The 20061-nt window shown below is 40.7% G+C and overlaps 1 protein-coding gene across 14 annotated transcripts in view; it reads left to right on the plus strand.

Moving 5' to 3' along the window:
- Positions 1-20061, plus strand: part of ARID1B (AT-rich interaction domain 1B) — a 358734-nt gene that overhangs the window by 168857 nt on the left and 169816 nt on the right. For 10 of the 14 annotated variants that reach the window (XM_081187405.1, XM_081187413.1, XM_081187415.1 and 7 more), the window contains one exon: positions 18769-18810. The exons of the other annotated variants lie outside the window; for them this stretch is intronic. In XM_081187405.1, coding sequence (XP_081043531.1) covers positions 18769-18810 — 42 coding nt within the window. The remainder of the gene's footprint in view (positions 1-18768; positions 18811-20061) is intronic. 14 annotated transcript variants of the gene reach the window in all.

Consider the following 20061-nt stretch of genomic DNA (forward strand, 5'->3'; position numbering starts at 1 on the left):
TGTGTGGTACATTTGTATGCATGAAATGGGCTCTAGAAAACATGAAAGTTTTGAAAAGCTCTTCCAAGTCTGGATAGTTTAGAGATTAAAGCACTAGCCTTTCACCTTTGAGGGTACACTTTGAGTATTTCCTCAAAGCCCATGTAAAATAAGCTGCATCGTCTAAGTTCAGTTTTTGGCGTTTCTACTCCAGAGTAGAGAACTGATGCAGACTTCATAATTGGAGGATATAGATTCAGTTGTGGGGCTTGGAAAATGTCTAAGGTGTATTGTGAAGTGTTTACACTTCCATTAGCTTTATGGATTTTTACATAAGTATAGCGAAAAAGTAATGAAACATTCTCTCTACAGAGATCACCAGAACTGCTGCTCTTCACATTGGGTAATCTCATGTGCATGTCTGAGCCTGTATTTTAGAGCTGTATGTTAATGTGTACGTCAGCATTTATTAGTTATCTGTTTGCTTGCATCTCATTAGACTTGGGGGATATAGGTGTATAAAAAGTGATGCATTTCTCTAAGTTTTTAAGTTTTAAAAACATATTTTAGTGCTTTTCAGACATTGGGTACTGCTGTTTTCCCTGTAGTTAGTTTTATTCAGGTTCTAGTCTGATGCTGTTTTAACTTTTTTCATGCTGAATTGTTGTATTTTTTCCTACTCTGCCCAGAACCTTTTGTTAATGGGTAGTATAAAAATGCTGTTGAAAAATAAATAAGGGTGGGTTCAGCTAATGAGTCCCACCAATGGAAGCTGCACACACTTGCTTAACAGGACTCCCCCCCCCCTTTCCATTCATGACCCTTCAAATTGGCTCAAGTTCTGGAGAGAGCAATTGTTCCCCTAACCTGCATGACTTGAGTCGCTTGTTGAATCACCAAAAACTCTGCTTATTCTGCTGAAATCTCTCTAAACTGCACTTGTTGTCATAGGAACATACAAAGCTATAGTATACCACATCAGACAATTGGTCCATATATCTCAGTATTGTTCAAACTGACTGGCAGTGGCTCTCCTTTCTGTACGCAAAGCAAATGCTCCACCACTGAGTTGTAGCCTCCCCCATTTCCACTGTAGAGTAGTGAACTGATTTCTAGCTTCATAGTTGGAGATGATAAGTTATGGGGCTGGAAAGGATCTATATTGTGAACAGTTTAAGCATTCACTGACCATGTTTAGACGTGACACTAAACCATACTTTAGTGTACTATGTATGAACCTAGCAAGTCTGGGGCTTGTATGCTTCCCTCTCCTCCAGCATGGCCTTGATTGAGTAGGACACTAGAAGCTCTTGCTTCTGTTTTTGATTAACCACAGTTTACTGTTAGGTCTGAACTCTAAACTGTGATTAGTCTTAATTAAAGTAACCTTATCCTTTGAAGCTACTGTCATGACTTATAGATATTCATGGTTTGTAGTTTGCTTTTTTCAGATCATTAACCTGTGGTTAAGCAAAAATGGAAGCAGAAGCTTCTAAACACCTCCTCCCAACTGTGCCAAGTGTTCCTGGGCAGCTATATTCTAACCCTTATACCACATCACTCTCCACTTCATACAGTGCTTGTGGACTGATGGGGGCGGGGACTGCAACCTGGTTTTCCAATACAGTACTGATTACCTATATTGGGAAAAGAGGTAATGGTTGTTAGTTGCAGATTAGGGAGTTTAGCATGTTTTGCCTCCAAACCTTAAGGCCTGCCTCTCTCAATACGAACCTACTCAGACCCTACAATAATCATCTGAGGCCCTTTTTGTGTGCCTCCTCCATGAGAGAGGTCTGTAGGGTGGCAACATGAGAGCAGACCTTTTCTGCAATGACTCCCCACATGTGGAAAGCTCTTCCAAGGCAGGTTTGGCTGGCATCTTCGTTATACACATTTAGGTATCAGGCAAAAACATTCTTCAACCAGGCCTTGGGCTGCTTAACATCCTATGCTGTACTATTTAAAATGTGTTTGTGGGAGGAGATGATTGGTTTGTGTGTGGGGGGGTGTTCTTCTTTTTATTAGGTATTTTGTGTTTTTATCTTTTGTTTTTATGTTGTGAGCAGCCCTGAGATCTCCAGATGAAGGACGATATACAAATTTTAATGATGATGATGTGTGAAATGGCCCTTCTTGGAAGAATAGTCTGTCAGGATTATATTGTGGATGCTAATTCTAAAAGGATGTGGTTTACGCTTAAGAACTAAATCGAGCTCTCCAGACCAAATGTTAAAACCAAATTATACATAATGGTTGAAGCCATAATTTTTATAAGAAGTTTCACGTTCACAAATATAATGAGGGTGGGATCTAACTCTATATTATTCAAAATGGAGAGGAGCCCTTTCCCCTCACTTTACCTCTCTGAACTCTGTGGCCCCATGTGCTTTTTATCCAGACCAGAAGAAAAGTGCCTGAAGCAATGGACTGAAGGGAGTTTAGGAAAGAAAAGGGTTCTGCATATCATCAAACTCCACCCATCTGCTTTATATGTGAACTGGGCTGACCAGTGAATTAACAAACATGGTTTCCACCCTATATTATTGTTGTTATTGTTATCTTCATCACCACCACCATGATGCATGAGTTTCCTCTGGGGAAACATTTTGGTGGGAAATTACCATATTGACCTGCTTGGCAGGGGGTTGGACTCGATCGCCCTTGTAGTCTCTTCCAACTCTATGATTCTATGATTCTATGACCTGAATATAAGCCTCACTTTCCCCCCAAATCCCGACCCTGAAAAGTTAAAATGTGACTTATATTTGCGACCCTACGGTATTCAGCCAGGAATGTGGGGCAAACAGCGCCAGGAGCATGGCAAAGTGGCGCCTGTCCTGTGTGTAGAAGGAAAGAGGAAGAGGAAAGGCCACCTGCACCGCAGCGCAGCTCCCCCCCCCCCCAAGTATGCAGCCAGGAGCAGCAAGGAATGGAGCAGCTTATATTTGGGTATCCCCCCCTCCAATTTTTAAGATGCAGCTTATATTTGGGTGTGGCTTATATTGGGGCCAATATTGGGGCCTTTCATATTATGGTTCATCCAAATTTTATTTGAGAGGCTCTTTTGAGCAACAAGGATTTATTGGATCTTTTGTAAACAGTTTCTCCTTTTGAAACACCTTTCCTTTCTCAGTGTAAGCAATTATCACCTTCACATCACTTCATGCTCTTGATACATCTGTTACCTTTGACAGATCTGCCTGTGTTTGCCACTCCAGCCTTGCATACCTACGCTATCTGCAGCACAAAACAACTTACATCTTTGTTGCCTCAATTAAACAAAATGTCATTTAAACTTCTGGGGGGAAATGGTACATAATTGAAACTTAAGCTTTCTGTTTTTCCTTAGTGTTTTTACAAATTGTTTGACTGCCTTAAGTATATGTTATTTGGTTACTTAACCTAGCTTTAGTTGGAATAGTATTGTCTTTGCTTTTTAAAAACTCTGCAGCAGTAAAGACAGCATAAAGGAAACACAGCAGTTTGTCTTGATGCAATTTTATACTTTTGTGCTCTAATCTGTAGAGCAGAAGATATTATCATTATTTCTGAATTTACACCCTACCTTTCTACAAAAATACACAAGGTGCCTTACATAGAATCAACACAGTATAAAAAAGACATAAGCACAAGCTAAAAACATAACAAAGAAGCAAAATCAGCAGCAATTAAAAACAAAAACAAGCGGCTGCTTCAAAAGCAGATCACACAATACAGAAGACTGGGAGATGTGAGATTACACTATCCTCCCCACCTCTGGCTGCAGTTTTTTCTGCCAGCCTTAACCAAGATTTCCTCTTACCTATCAAAGTACTTTTTTAAGGTATGCGAAAGAACAAGTTGGAAGAAAGTTGTATTTTTGAATATATCAATGGAAAGCTATTGAATGGTTGATATTTTTTAGATTAAATCTGTTGCTAATATTGGGAAATAGAAAAAATTATCCTGCCTATCCAGATGTGTACAGGCACCATACTGTTAATAATATTTCCCATTTTTATAACTGTGTTTTGTGTAATCCAGATTTAGGGGAAAGTGATGCACTTATAAAGAAACAAATGACAGAATGATGTGTAAAAATTACCATTGTTATGATAAATTTTGCTGAATAATCACTGAAAATAAGAGGGAGCAGAATTGAGGAATTTATTTTATAATCTGAAACAAAATGGACTGGGAATAAGTATTTGAATTAAATGGGGTCTACTTCTGAGTAGATATACATAGGATTATATTGTTTATGTAAATTTGGAGATGCATGTACACATTTATATTTTGGCAAAATGACATAAATACCTTAATCTACTATAACTATAACTTCTTCTTTGGCGATCACTCGTAGTCAAGTAAGATTGCCTTCCATGAACACGATTTTAACAGTGAGTCCATAATTGACTGTGGAGGCCAATTCTGGATCCACACATCCTTCCACAGTAGGGACATAGGTTTCCGGGCGGGAGTTAATCATGGTGATGGTTTGCCAAATGTGCCTTACTTTTAGCACGTTTCTCCCTTTCATCCTGAGTTCAAGTGTCTTCAAAGTCCATGGCACCCTTTGGTAAAGGCTATTCTCCAACTGCAGTGCTCACAGGCCTGTGTTTCCCAATCATTGTGTTTATACTACATTTTTAAAAGATTTGACTTGAGAGAGTCTTTAAATCTCTTTTGTTGACCCACCCACATTATGCTTTCCATTTTAAAGTTTGAAATAGAGTAGTTGCTTTGGAAGATGATAATCAGGCATCCGAACAACATGACCAGTCCAGTGAAGTTGATGTTGAAGAATCATTGCTTTGACACTGAGTCTTTGCTTCTTCCAGTACACTGGCATCAGTTTGCCTGTTTTCCCAAGTGATGTGTAATTTTTTTCAGAGACACCGTTGATGGAATCTTTCTGGAGTTGGAGGTGGTGTTTATAAGTGGTCCATGTTTCATAAGCATACAGTAAGGTTGGTAGTACAATAGGTTTGTAAACAAGCATTTTGGTTACCCTGCGAATGTCCCAGTCTTCAAACACTCTTCATTTCAATTGGGAAAAAGCTGCACTTGCAGAGCTCAGGCGATGCTGGATTTCGGCATCAATGTCGGCCCTTGTGGAAAGATAACTGCCCAGGTAGGAGAAGTGATCAACACTTTCCAACATTACACCATTGAGTTGGATTTGTGCTGCTGCAAAGGGTTTGTTTTGTGCTTGTTGGTGCAGCACTTTGGTTTTTTGGATTTTGAACAATAGGCCCAGCTTTTAATAAGCTTCTGTGAAGATATTTAAGATAGTTTGGAGGTCATCCTCTGAATGTGAACATACTACGTTGTCACCAGCATACTGAAGCTCTATGACGGAAGTTACGGTAACCTTACTCTTTGCTTTCAGCCTACTCAGATTAAAGAGCTTTCCATCTGTTCGATATATGATTTCTACTCTGGTGGGGAGTTTCCCTTTGACAAAATGTAGGATCATACTAATGAAAATAATAGAGTTGGGATGATTGCACAACTCTGTTTAACACCTGATCCCACATGAATGGTTGACTTTGAGAGCCATTGTTATCTGTGATTGTTGCTGTCATATTATCATGGAGACGCCAAAGAACGTTCACAAATTTATCTGGGCAGCCAATTTTCAGAAGGACAGTCCACAGGGCATTACGAATTACAGTGTCAAAAGCCTTAGTCAGGTCAATAAATGCCATATACAGGGGTGGTTTTGTTTTCTGCATTTTTCTTGTAGCCGTCAAGCGATGAAAATCATGGCAACGGTCCCCCTAGAACAGGGGTCAGCAACCTTTTGCAGCCGTGGGCCGGTTCACCATTCCTCAGACCATGTGGTGGGCCGGACTATATTGAGGGGTTGCCTACCCCTGCCCTGGAAAGTTGAAAACCATTTTGGGATCCAGGAAGGGTGAGCTCGGATATTGTTAGGAGATGGTTTGCCAAGATCCTTGCAATAATTTTGCTGGCCGCAGCTAATAAAGAGATGCCACAATAGTTTCCACAATCTGTTCTATCACCTTAATCTACTATAACCATAATGTGGGTAGGCAAGGACAAAAGGATAACTTTTGAGCATTGTGCTTGAGAATATCTGCATGCCATCAACAAGAAGGGTGTAGTTGACCCTGTGACATGATTCCAGAATACAACAGTAGATGGCTGAAATGTCTGGCACATATGTGTCCCATTTAATTTGGTGGAACTTCTGAGTAAACATGTTTAAGATCAGGCTGTAAAACACTGAGCAAGAGATGAAATTAACACAAATAGCTTTTAAAAAACATCCTTTTGCATTGTGGCATCATCCTCATGTCACAATAAACCATAGTTATTGATTTACCTATAGTGTAAGTGAGAGCAACAAACCACAATCCCTGGCTTAGTTTTTCATAGTTTCGCTCTTAACCATGGCTGGTTAGCAAAGGATTGCTCTTGGGCTCCTATCATAGTTTGTTGTGATTAAACAAACCATGACAAACCATTTCAGACATAACAGTCAGGGATTGTATTTTGTTGCTTCCTCATGCTTAGGAGGGAAGTGATCTCTGAGTTCATGGTAAACCATTACCTATGATTTACCATAATGTGCAAACTGGGTTAGTATGTAAATGTAATTTGGTGTAATCAGCTAGGACCTTTTCATTTGCAAGCTTTAGTGAAATGAATATAGACTTGTTTGCAAATCCACTAGTACCCTTGTGGAACTTCCATTCATCTCAGTTGGGCTAGTGTGTAAACTTCCCAGGATTGTACCACACATTTTACAAATAAAGTTAAACAGTTATATTTCAGGTCATTTGCCTCTGTCCCATTTCTTTGAAATTCAAAATGCGAGTGCTGTAATTAACATTCAAACAAATGTTTTGAGGGCGTGACCCTTTCTCAAGCTCCTATTGTTCTCTGGCACAGAACAAATAAATACCAGTGTAACAATTTAGTAGTTTGTGGGTAGTAGACCATGGTAAGATTATTGTGTTGGTAATTAGGAGTCTTGGGTTCTAATCCTTTTTCAGCCATAGAATTCCCTGAATTGCCTCCAGCAAATTATTATTTCTCAGTTTGTTGTGATCGCAAATGAAATATTTTTTTTCCTACTAGACAGACTGCATTGGTAATGGAAATAATCATAATCTCATAGTTGGTAACATTTGGGGGGTATCTGCTTTATGTGCTTTATTTTAGAATGAAAATAACCAGATATAGCCTCTTAACCATTTGTCTCCACTGAATATTGCTTTGGAGCACAGTGCCTTAGCTTCACTGCAATTATTTGTCGTGGTGAGCTGCCCTGTATAGCATGGTGCTGCTTGCACAGTATAGCAATGTGTTTGTGTATACAAGACTTGAGTCAGAAGAGAAAACTAATTCAGTTTAGTTTAGTCTGTTTTTCTTTTAGTAACTGGTCATTTATGTCCTGCTGGAAAGTATTTTTTGTAGTGCTTTGTCATCTAAATGTGTCTGTTGTCTCCTTAAACTGTTTCCAGTAAAAGCAGTGTGCTGAAATAAGTAGTATTTTCCACCTCACTTATGACAATTGGTTTTAGTTATATAGTATCTACTTCATGTTAGGACTTTACTCTATTCCTGGTATTCTGCAAAATGTAATAGGATCCCAGAAAGTGGGTTACACAAAGCCATGCTCAAAACATGTATAAAAATTACCACTTATACTCACGATAAATTTTGCTGAATAATCACTGAAAATTAGAGGGAGCAGAATTGAGGTTTTTAAGTTGCAATCCTATACACACTTGAGAATAAGCCAATTTGAAATAAAAGGGGTCCGATCTGAGTACATATATATAGGATTATAAATATTATTTAAAATATAGGCAAACATGTTAATGCCTCCCTAAATTTGTTGTCAATGAGTAGATGTGAGCATGAGAGATTTGTACTGCTAAATAGTATTTAACAATATGAGGGAGTATTGTGTCTTCTGTTGTAGCCTAGTCTAAATACAGAGCTGTTTCAGCAAGCTGTGTCCTTGAGCTGCTATGTTGTCTGAATATGCTAATAAGGAGAATGAGGAGAATTAACAAGCAAGTGTGAGATGCAGGCAAGCAGGGTAGATTGATTTAAATCAAGTTGATTTAAATCGCTCAAGAAAAAGACCTGGTTTAAATAATTTAAATCAACTTTCCAATTTCCTAATTAATATATTTTGTGAACAAGCATGCATACTAATTAGTTTCTATAACAATTAATACATATTTGGCTTTTGTCATCCAGCAGCATAAAGTATCTGGCTGTGTCTTTTGAACTGCAGGATTTATATCTGTAAAACCAGGGGATGAGTTGTGAAATTAAGGATTTCTCTTTACACATGGAAAGACACTAAGCAAGATCACTTACTTTAAGTCTGACTTTCTTAGTTCTTTTCAAAAGCATGTGTTAGTATTTCCTGGGCAGGACAGTATTTCTGCATGAGATGGAAACCAGTGTCCATGCTGTTTGGATGAGAGAATTTCTGGGAATTTCTGAGTCCATAGGCATGGTTTATTGTTTAGTCATTTAGTCGTGTCCGACTCTTCAGGACCCCAGCACTCCTGTCTTCCACTGCCTCCCGCATGGTTTAGGAAGCTGGAATAGTTAAATTTGAATTGACCCTATTTTATTCTTCAGCTCACTCATCTCCTACCAGAGTCCTATGATACTGTAGCACCACTCTGCCTTGCCTGACTGCTGACAGAGTAAGTTCAAATCTGCTGCTATGATGTCACTGCCAAGCTAATTGTGGGTGTAAGCTAGCAAAAGACTTTGTACACTTTTATGATTTATATTATGTCATTCCTATCATTCTTACGAGCTCAATAAGCAAGGGCATAGGAAGCAACTGATCACTGTCTGCAGATGTGACTTAATTATTTCCACCTTCTATAAATTAAGCATAGTGATCGCCAGAATAATGCAATTCCTTGAAAAGTATGACTGGCTTCTACAGGAAGTGGAGGCCTTCCCAAATTAAATAGTCAAAGCACCATCTTTTGGGATTTTGATTTATGCCTCACCCAGGTGAGAGATATTAAAGTTGAGTGAAATGTGGCAACCACTTCCCACCAACAACTCATGGATGCACACTTGGGAGCATCCTTTTCCCTGGAGCCAATCTCCAGGTTGGGGAACCTGTCAATCTCCAGATGGGACTCTCAGCAGTCCCAGGCAGCATGGACAATGGTCAGAGATGAAGAGAGTCATAGTCCAGCAACATAGCTGAGGCCATCTGTAACAAGGAGCAGCAGAGCACAGATACCCTTGTTCCCATCAGTCAGTTTGCAATGTTCATTCTTTCATATCCTCCATGATTTGTCGTCAGCAACCCAGTCATGGGTTTGTTGCATGAACACATGCCTCATTTTTAAAACGTGTAATGTTCATGTCTGTTTCTTGTTTGGAAATCCCCAGCGGACTGCCTTAGATACACAATTAATAGCAGCATTTCATAAATGCCTTGCCCTGGCTGCTCTGTCCCCAGTCCTTGACTCACCAGTGGCAAGCAGCAGAAGCAAACTGATAAATGCTGTGTTCTCCTTTGGGGAAGATTTCGCTATAAATTGTTTTGAGTATTGGAAGTAAGGTTCCCAATTACAGAATGAACACACACTGGAATTTTAAAAGCGACCCTGTAAAATAGAAAATGCAAAAATAAAATAAGAACTTATTTCACTATTACTGAAAAGTGTAACACCCATAGATGTTGTATTGTGAAGGACTTGGAAGGGCTGAGGAAAGGTAGTAAGGGAGGAAGCCTTGAGCATGATGTTTCTTTATTGCCCAAAAAATAGTGGCAACAAATGGATTAAATGTTACAGTACCATTCTGAAAATCAGAGAGAATGTTCCACTGTGCTTTTAAAATCCTATCCCATATAAAACTCCTCAAATGTAGGCAGTACTATTTAAAAAAACCTTTTTTCTAAAACTAGATCCAGTCCCTGTAGGTTAATTAACAAAGCCTTTTCAAAGAATGAGCCTTTTGGTTAGAAATTTAAAAGGGGATTTTTTTTAAAAAAAGGTACATATTACAGCTTCTTTTTAATAGTCTTCAATCAGATCCTCACATTCCATTTCAATCATTGCTTGGCAGTTCCATGGATCTTTCTGGTGAAAGGATTTCCTTACCTGCCATATCACCTTCACTTGGAATGAAAAGAAGTGAAAGGTTTGGTGTTTCAAAATCATCTGAGGACTTCTTTTTGGACAGCATGGGAACATTTGGCCAAGTACACCATGGGAAATTATTCCTGGAGGGACCTGCACTAGGAGAGACATTCAGTTGTGCCCTCTATAAATGGATATAGATTACAGAAAATGGAACATGCCTTCCATGTGAATACAGGATAGTGAGAGGATTGGTTCTGGGAAGCATACATCTCTTGTTAAGGCTTAGAAATATGTTTAATAGATACTACTGCTGGACCTGGATTTGCTGCTATGGAGAGGGTGGGTACTTCTGCCCAGGGATTTTTTTCAGAACTTGTTGGAACTGAGTTCCGGCACCTTTCAGGTGGGTGCCACTGCCATTATATGAGAACAAGGAAAGCATTCATGGTGAGTTTCGGTACCTCTTTTTCTAAAAAAATAGCATGGCTTCTGCCACATTTAAGATGTTGGCTGAAGCACTGGCAAGAGCATATGGATTTGCCACAGATTTGCTGAGTGATGCATTTGGGTTTGTTTTTAACGTACTAGCATTCCTAGACTGAAACATTAATCTGCTGCTGAAATCTCATCTGTCACAGAACCATGGAAGCTATTGGTGGCTTGCTATTTTTTATTTTGACTGAGAAACCTACATGGTAGTGGCAGAGGTGGTGGGCACCTGTGATGCTTTTGCTATGGTGGGCAATCAGTTCATGCAAACATAGCAGAGTAAGGCTGCTTCCTTTACATACCCTTTGTTTATGATTATTTATTATATATTAAATTCGTATATTGCCATCCATCCGTACATCTCAGAGCGATTCACAACCCAAAACTACTGCATGACGAGAGTAATTTATTTCTTTCAACCAAAGAGGCTAACTATTATGTGAATTGCAGTTTCTTGCTTACTGGAAGTTGAAGCAACCCCTCAGAATCTCCAGATGTACATATGTATTGCACGAGCACACTTGTGCGCATTCAAAATTTCACCCTCTGTACCTATAGACCACTTTACTAGTGCGAGAGGCAGAGACAAATCTGTTGTTACTTAAGTTATTATGATACTGTTTTGTTGAACGATCAGCTTAAGGAATGAGATGAATGGAATTATTGTATTAGTGGGCTGTAGTAAAAGTCTCTGCCTTCTTTTTTGAAGACCTTTGTCTAATAGTCTTATAAATACATCCAGAGAATCCAACTTTGTCCCCCTCCTCTTATCCCCTTGCAAGGCTAGCACAGTAAGACCTTCTATAGCCAGCTCAGAGAAGGGTACTTCTTCATGTAAATAACACTGACTTTTCATTTAAATATTTTGTTGAAAGTATTTATACTAATTTGTCACACCAGCTGCCTCTAATATAGATTGCTGTTCAGTGTTAACACTCGGTCATATTTTAGGGTTAATTTACAGGCAGACTTCTCATTTGCAGACTCCCACAGAAATCTGGAGGAGCTGACCTAACTAAACACAAATGTAAAAGCCAAGTTTGGATTTGAGGATTTTTAATATCAGTTGTGAGAGAGGGGGAAAGCACCCAACGCAAATTATTTCCTTGTGATTTTTCCTTGTGAAATTTTGCTTTAGAGGCATTATGATTTTGTCAATTTTACTATGACCTCTGCTCCCAAGCAATTTTTCTCCTTGGGGACTTGTCTTAGGCTGGGGTGGGGCTTTTGGAGCCCCACCATGATAAATACTGACTGGGAGAATCAGTTTCTCAGGAAAAGAATAATAATAAGAAGAAGAGTTTGGATTTGATATCCCGCCTTTCACTCCCCTTCAGGAGTCTCAAAGCGGCTAACATTCTCCTTTCCCTTCCTCCCCCACAACAAACACTCTGTGAGGTGAGTGGGGCTGAGAGACTTCAAAGAAGTGTGACTGGCCCAAGGTCACCCAGCAGCTGCATGTGGAGGAGCGGAGATGCGAACCCGGTTCCCCAGGTTACGAGACTACCGCTCTTAACCACTACACCACACTGGCTCTCCATATGATAAGGGCTACCTACTCTTGCCTGCTCATAACATAGTTTAGTAATGGTGAGCAGAAGATGGATTAGGATCTACTGGTATACCTGCAGATTTCTGAGTGAATGAAGTAGAAGCAAGGATTTCTGACTCTCAACTTGTTTAACAATGGCAACAACAAAATAAACAGCCCCTTCCCAAAATTACAGTGCTGAAATGAGGAAAGTAGAGTATTTTGACTATCTTTTTATATAGAAGGACTGTGAGCTCAGTTCAGTTTTTGGCACTCAAAACAAATTCCTGGGCCAAAAATTCTTTAAATTCTGCCCACTTTTGCTTCAGATCACCCTGCACCCTTCTTTATTAGGATTCAGTGGTAAGCTAGTTTTTTATAATAATTTTTATTAAAGATTTCTTAGTTTTCAGAAATATGTGCATTGTCTATTTTTTCCAAGTTATGTTTTTTACAGATCAGTTTCATTTGTTGTGATACATTAGTGTTGCATGCAGTATTAGGTTGGGAAGAAAAGAGGGGGAGGGGAGTGAGGGGTGGGGTGGGGTGGGGTGGTAATGCTTCTATTCTTCTTAGTGTATGTGTGGGCTTTTGTGTCAGCGTCACTTGTGTGGGTTCGCTTTCTATTCACTTGTTATATTTCCTTGGTGGTGAGAGAAGTTGGATGTGGCTTAGGGTTTGGTTGGTTGTCTTTGGTTGGCTGTAGTGAGATTTGTTTGTGTGTGCAAGGGTGGGTTTTTGGGTCAGGTTAGCCATATTGATTTTTATGATGTCGGCGGATTCTTGTTGTCGTCTTGTTGGGCTATGTATGTGATAAAGGCATCTTCTATTTGTCCCCATGTCAGTTTCAGTTTATTGGTTAGTTTTTCTAGTAAGGCTGCTTCCCATACTGTTTGATACCATGGTTCATGTTTGCTCCTGACAGGTCTCTCCAGTGTCTGGCTATGATGCTTCTGGCTGCTGAGAGTAGGTGGGTTATCAGCCCTTTATAATGTGAGTGAGCATTATTATCTTGGAAGATGTTCAGTAGGGCCTGTTCTGGGGTGACTTCTAATACTTGTTTAGTTATTTGCTTATTTCTTGTATGACTGAAGTCCAGAAGAGTTGGATTTTGGGACATTCCCACCACATGTTGAACGTTGTGCTTGTGGAGATGCATCCTCTCCAGCATTTTGGTGAGACTCCTGGGCGTATCAGCGCTAGTTTACACGGTGTTAAGTACCATCTGTAAGTGAGTTTCAGGGTGAATTCTTTCCTTTTAGCTGAGAGGGATTTAAAGGGAGATTTAGACCACATTCTAGTCCATTGGGTGGGTTAATTTCATAACCTATGTCGTCCTCCCATTGTTTTTTGACTACGTCGAAGGGGTTTGTGGAATTTTTTTGTCTTGTTGAATGGTGCATTTGAACATGAATTTACTGACTTTTCTCCATACTTGGAGGTCACAGTGATCAAAACAGGAAGGTACTTCACTGTCCTGGCTCCTGCTCAGCGCGCAGAGGCTCTTACTTGTAGTGGCAAGTAATGGTATAGAAGCAGGGCAAAAAGTTTAGAACTAGCCAGAAGTGATGACACTGTCCCAACAAGTTTCTGCACTTGTCCTGCCTTGCTTTAAAAAATGAGTTGTGCATACTCACTTATGAGACCCTCTCACCTTGTGGGAATATCAAGATTGCAAGTATGCAGTATATAGTGGTGGGTGGGTCTGCTCCCCTCTTTGAAGGCAGCAACTACCGTATTTTTCGCACCATAGGATGCACTTTTTCCCTCCTAAAAAGTAAGGGAAAATGTGTGTGCGTCCTATGGAACAAATGCAGGGGGGAGGCAGGCGGGAAAAGCCCCCAAGAGCCGCACACAAGCTCCGTGCGCTCTTGTGGGCTTTTCCACAGGAGGGAGAAGGGACTGACTGGCCGCATCTGTCCCTTCTCCCACCTCCTAGAAAAGCGAGGAGAAGCCGCGATCTCTTTAAAGGGGTTGTGCGGCTTCTGCGGGCTTTTGGGAGGAAAGCGGGCTTTTCCCAGGAAAGTCAGGAGAAGCCGTGCAACCCTTTTAAAGTGCGCGCGGCTTCTGCCGGTTTTGCAGGAGGTGGGGGAATTCCCCCACCTCCCAGAAAAGCCAGGAGAAGCTGCGATCTCGTTAAAGGGGTTGCGCGGCTTCTGCGGGCTTTTAGGAGAGGTGAGGGAATCCCCCCCACCTCCCAGTAAAGCCAGGAAAGCCCTGTGCAGCGTCCCCCGGCAAGGAGAGGCTGCACAGGGCTAAAGGGGAAGCTAAAACAGTGAGCGGAATCCATCCCGCTCGCTGCCTTGGCTTGATCCATAGCTGTGCGCAACCCCTACGCCAAGGAGAGGCTGCACGGGGCTATGGATTCTTTAGCCCCACACAGCCTCTACTGGGAGGGAGAGGCTGCACGGGGCTAAAGGGGAAACCAAAACAGCGAGCGGAATCCATCCCGCTCGCTGGCTTGGCTTGTTCCATAGCTGCACGCAACCCCTCCGGCAGGGAGAGGTTGTGCGCAGCCTGTACGCTGCTCTTTGGGGTGGGGGGGGAGATTTTTTTTCTTGAATTCCCCCCTAAAAACTGGGTGCGCCCTATGGTCTGGTGCACCCTATGGTGCGAAAAATACGGTAGTTCTACGTGACATGACTGCACTCTCCTGTTGCTGTTCAAGTTGCTACTGTCTTCTGAGGCTCTCCCCTCCAATGTGACTCCAAAGCGACAGAAGTCAAGGTGGTAAAGCGAGATCCTTCCCTCCTCCCACCCTTGTTCCTACAATAGAGGCCCCCCCTCCTCTGTTCCTTCCTCCACCAGCAGAGCCTGCTAACCCAGTTTCAGGCCCAACAGCACTTCAGGACTTAAGACGTCCACTGAAACCTTTATCAGTCAGAAATGTCAGCTGCTATTAGAAATCTATAGCAGTTTATATTGCCGCCTGCTGTCTGTGTCCTAAGGTGCTAAATACGCATCTAGGATAACCAACAGTCATATAATATCAGCATGTAAAAGTAAATGAAAAGCAGGCAGGTTTTTTTAATGGATACCTGTGCTTGGGGGGGGGGATAGTTTAAAAGCTTTCAGTGTTGTTAATGGCAAGTTTGCATGTTTCCAATTCTGTGGCACCAACAACAGCTACTGACAGCCTTTATTTAGTGACAGGTTACGTTCAGCTGATAGCCAAACTCGTTATCCACTGCCACGAGCGTTAAGCAGATGAACAATATAGAGAGGTGTCCTTATTCTTTTTTATTAGGTATGTTACAAGATACACTCACAAGGTGTTTGAAGTACCCTGCAGTTTCCACTAGAGGGTGATTCCTCCCAGGCATGTTTTTAAACTATTAAGAAAAGCAGTTCCTACAATCTGCATGATGCTGTAATTTTGCTTGAGTTTAAGCAGAACTTATTCTATGTGACATTACAACTACATATGTGCTTTCACAGTACTTAAAGCAAACTTAAACAAGAAGAGCAAATTAAAGAGAGTAAGATACAACTGTATGTTGTGGTGGATGGGGATCATTTCCTGTTAACAAAAAGAACATGTTGATATTTTATTGGACTGTCCTTGGCATGACATGAAATATTGTATCAGGGCATTGAATCTAAGCACTTGATGGTTACTCTTTACTTTCTTAAAAAAAGAAAGAAAAGAACTGACATTATCTGTGTTATTCTGTACAATTGTTTGCAATTAGAAGCATTTGATGACTTCATGCTGAGTTTTTGAGTTAAAGTCATAAGCCCCACATAGGAAATATGAAAGACAAAACATACTCAGATTTTAACCGTTTGCTATTATAACTGTCTCTTTTTGCTTCTGTGGTCTAACAGGAGAAAATTTAAATTAATAATTTTAAATCAGTCAGTTCCATATCATTTTAATTTAAGAATTTGGATAGTGTTCCAAAAATACGGCATCAAACTAGTTTAATGTTCTCTTCTCTTTCTGCCCAGATTAGCTGATTTCCAATTAGAGCCTGCTCTGTAGACAATATTGTTAATGCATCTCTTGGCTGTAAATGGATGTATTGTTTAAAGAGTCAAGCATAATTATTGATTCTAATTCTGCCTGTGATCTCCCCCCCACACACACTTTCTGTGGTTTAACTTTTACATCTATACATTTACCAGTGTGATGAAATGCTCTGTTTTCTGCCAGTTGTTTTGAGCATTGGATGCACCTTGTTGGGACCTGCAAAATGCATTTATTGGTTATTTTAATTTGTCAGCCTCCTTTCTCTGTCCTTGTTGATGCAGCCTGTCAGATCCTTCTTTTAAAAGTCACATGTACTATTGTGGAGCATTTAGGTGGTGAATTTTTTTAGATATGGTGACATTAAATTGAAATTTTGCTACAGAGTTCAGCCCAGAATACAGATGTGGACATAAGGCTGAAACCCTAAGCACACTTACTTAGAGCAGTGTTTCCCAACCACTGTTCCGCGGCACACTAGTGTGCCGCGAGATGTTGCCTGGTGTGCCGCGAGATGTTGCCTGGAGGGAGGCGGGCGAGTCGGGCGGCGAGAGGCGGGGCGGCGGCGGCGAGGAGAGGCCGCCCAGCGCGGGGCTCTCGCTGTCAGCCTGCCTGGCTGCCTGCGAGCTCGGCGGGCAGCGCCTCCGTCCGCGGCGCCCGCCTCGCGGCTCTCATTCCCTGCCCCTGCCAAAGCTCACCCAGCCAAGCCGCGCTCTCCTTCATGCCTCGCTTTGCTGCCTCCTCCCCCCCCACCCCCAAAGCTTGGAGGTTCCCCGGCAAGGGGGAGGGGAAAAATTGAAACTTACACTTTCGTGCGTCCCTCCCGGCGTGCCGCTGCGCGCTGACGTCACGGGGCTGTAATGGTGGTGTGCCTCGAGATTTTTTTCATCAAACAACTGTGCCTTTGCCCAAAAAAGGTTGGGAAACACTGACTTAGAGGTAAGTGCCTTTGAAATCAGTAGGATGTACTTCCAAAACAGGCAAGCCTATTTAAAGCCCATGTCACCCAGTTGATTGTGAAGTATGGTAAGAAGTTAATACTTCTTTTAAAAGTTGAACATGTGTATTCAAATCTTAGCATTAGTAGATCACTGGCAATTCCATATTGGCCTCACTAGATCCTATAACAGCATGCACACATTCTTTTGTACTTCTATGCCTCATTGTTTCTTGCAATCCAGCAGCTGCGGCCTCTGCCCCAGGAGAGCAAGTCTGTTGTTTGCAGAATCTGCTTTGCTCAAGGCAGGTCAGGATTCTGTGAGACTCTATACTCATTGCCCAATTTCCACTTACTCTTGTTTCTTTTCTGTCATGTAAGTTTGTGCAGGAATTTTGAAGCCAGGCAACATCTCATAAACTTGAAATTAGAATAGTGCTTTAGTTTGTGGCTGGGGCAAGTTGTGCTCCTTGTGCTCTGAATTCATAACTCCTTTCCCTGTCCAATGACTTGAAGGGTAATTTCCCTATATTCTGACTTGCTGCACCCTTGATTAGCCCCTCTTTCCCACTGCTCTTGTCGCTTGTATTTACTAAGGCCTATGTATTTATTTATATAATTTGAATATAGGAGTTTGGGGCTTCCAGAGCAAAAGTAGAGGGATAGCGTTGGAGTGTGTCTGTGTATGCATTTGTGAGAGATGGCGCCAAGAAAGGAAAGATCATTCAAGAAAGAATGTCCAAGCCTTACTTGTAGCTGAAAGTCATTCAACAGTATTAATATATATATATTTATAGATTTTACCTTCTTGATTGTCACAAATTTACAAGTGCTCCTCCTGCTTATGTTGTGTGTGTACTTCTTTAATTATTTAAGTTCCAATTATGTATAACTTTAATGCATAATTTTAATTCCAGTTTGAGGATGAATCCATGACAAGTATTTAGAAGTGTGTGTATTATTATACTTATCTTATTTTTTTTAAAGAAAACCAATTTGAAGGACCATCATTAGGTTTTGATACAAACTCCACCAATAAACCTGCCCACTGTCTTGATATGCTTAGCCCTTTGTCTTTTCCTCATCCAGAAGCAAACAGTGTTTCTTGCTTGAACTGGATATTGCACGAATGCAGTATTCAGCAGGTTTGGGCAGACTTCAGACTGGCACAATCTGCTTTGAGTTTTATCTGCCAATTAGGTGCATTGCCAGTTACCCACTCCATGAGCCACAGCATTGGGATGACCTGCAAGTGCAAGTACAAATTTGCATATGAGTTACTGCAGATCAGAAATTCAAAAAAGCCTGACTTATTAGAAGTCAGAAATCCTTGCTGATCTACCACACATCATCCAGAGATCTACCAGAAGACCTCAATCTAGCTTCTCCCTGCCCCTTACAGTATAAAACAGTTACAGTGTATCTGAAGAAGTGTGCATGCACACGAAAGCTTATACCAAGAACTAACTTAGTTGGTCTTTAAGGTGCTACAGGAAAGTATAAAACACTACAACATTTTCTTCAGCTATCTTTATTATGGTGAGAATTCTAGTTTTTGACAGCCTACCTTCCCCAAATGACGATTGGCTTTTTCAAGTGTATTCAATTCATAGCTTGGTTCTATCTATTCTGTGTCTAAACAGCTTGTGTTATGGGATTACACAGTGTTTACATACATATGTTTTCTCCTTGGATTCTGTTGTTCTGGTCAATAGATATTTTTAAGTGACTACCTTTGAAATGATATTTTTGCTTATAATTTCAGGTTGAAGTCTTGGCCTCGGAGGATGCTTCATTTGGACTCAAGGTCTGTAGTTGATGAAGTTTTGACTTTCTAGGGGTCATCAATGTAGGATGGTTAATTTGATTTTGCATACAAAATTATTCCCAACCCCCGAAAACTGTATCAATATTTGATTCAAATCCACTAGTTCAAGCAACATCTGGGGCTTAATACTTCAGGTGGCATTTCATATGGTCTGTGGTGTTCCACTTATTTTCAAAGTGAAATGTTTTGAGGGGACTCAGATTGGAAAAGCTGATGTTATAGGGGAATGGAAAGAGGGGACTTTTGAATGTGGTGTTTCATAGAGTTCTGGAGTTTAATAAGCCTCTTGCATTTGTGTACTGATAGCCATTTTTCGTTGTAAAGGGGTTGATGTCTGACCAGTTTGGTAATTCTGATTTGTACTGTCTGGAATTTTAAGTTATTCTAGAGATCTTGTGAAGGTTCTATGCGTACTTTCACAAACTTAAACATTGATTTCAATTATTTGTGAAATCTTGGATGATGCACATTATGGTATTGATCTCATTCTTAAGCGTACTTAGTAGCAGATGATCCTAGGCAAAACAGATTGTGTGTAGGCTATACAGACACTTAGTGAGAAGAGAGAATGGTTATGGGGAGAGGGAGAAGAATTTGGGAACATGAGCCTAAATCACGAGTCTCCTGCTGTTGAATTATCCGTATAATATGATACTTCTGAAAGGCATAACAGCGGCATTATCACCAAGGTAGAACAATCAGTAAGAAAAGAATGAATTTCAAAATTCATAAGGGAGAACCATGCACAAAATTAACTCTGGTAACTGGGAAAAAAATCCAAATTTACACTGTTAAAGTTACTAAATATTTATGACAGCATGCTTTACCATTGTTCCCTTATTATGTTGTGATACCTGATAAACTGATTTAAACTAAATTATTAAAAATAAGTAGCCCTGCTCTACTGTTATGTGAAGTATTTAACATATGGTATTCTGTAGCGCTTTCTGTCTTTTTTTTGTTTTAAGGCGCAGCGTGCATACAGAACATTCACTGAATATTTAATAAAGCTGGAGGGTCAGCTCTTGCAAAATCATCTCTATAATCCTTCATGCTAGCTGAGTAAACAGAAGTATTACTGAAGATTATTGTAGCCAATAGCTCTCACTGCCTGACCCATTCTGGAGAAGGCACTGCTATTATTTTATGGCTAAAGTTGCAAGTTGGCAATAATATTAGGCCCAATTTATATGTGACAGAGGCCATGGTTTAAAGCGCTTACCATGTAAA

Source organism: Podarcis bocagei (genome assembly GCF_964188305.1).
Source record: "Podarcis bocagei genome assembly, chromosome: 3".
Lineage (NCBI taxonomy): Eukaryota > Metazoa > Chordata > Lepidosauria > Squamata > Lacertidae > Podarcis > Podarcis bocagei.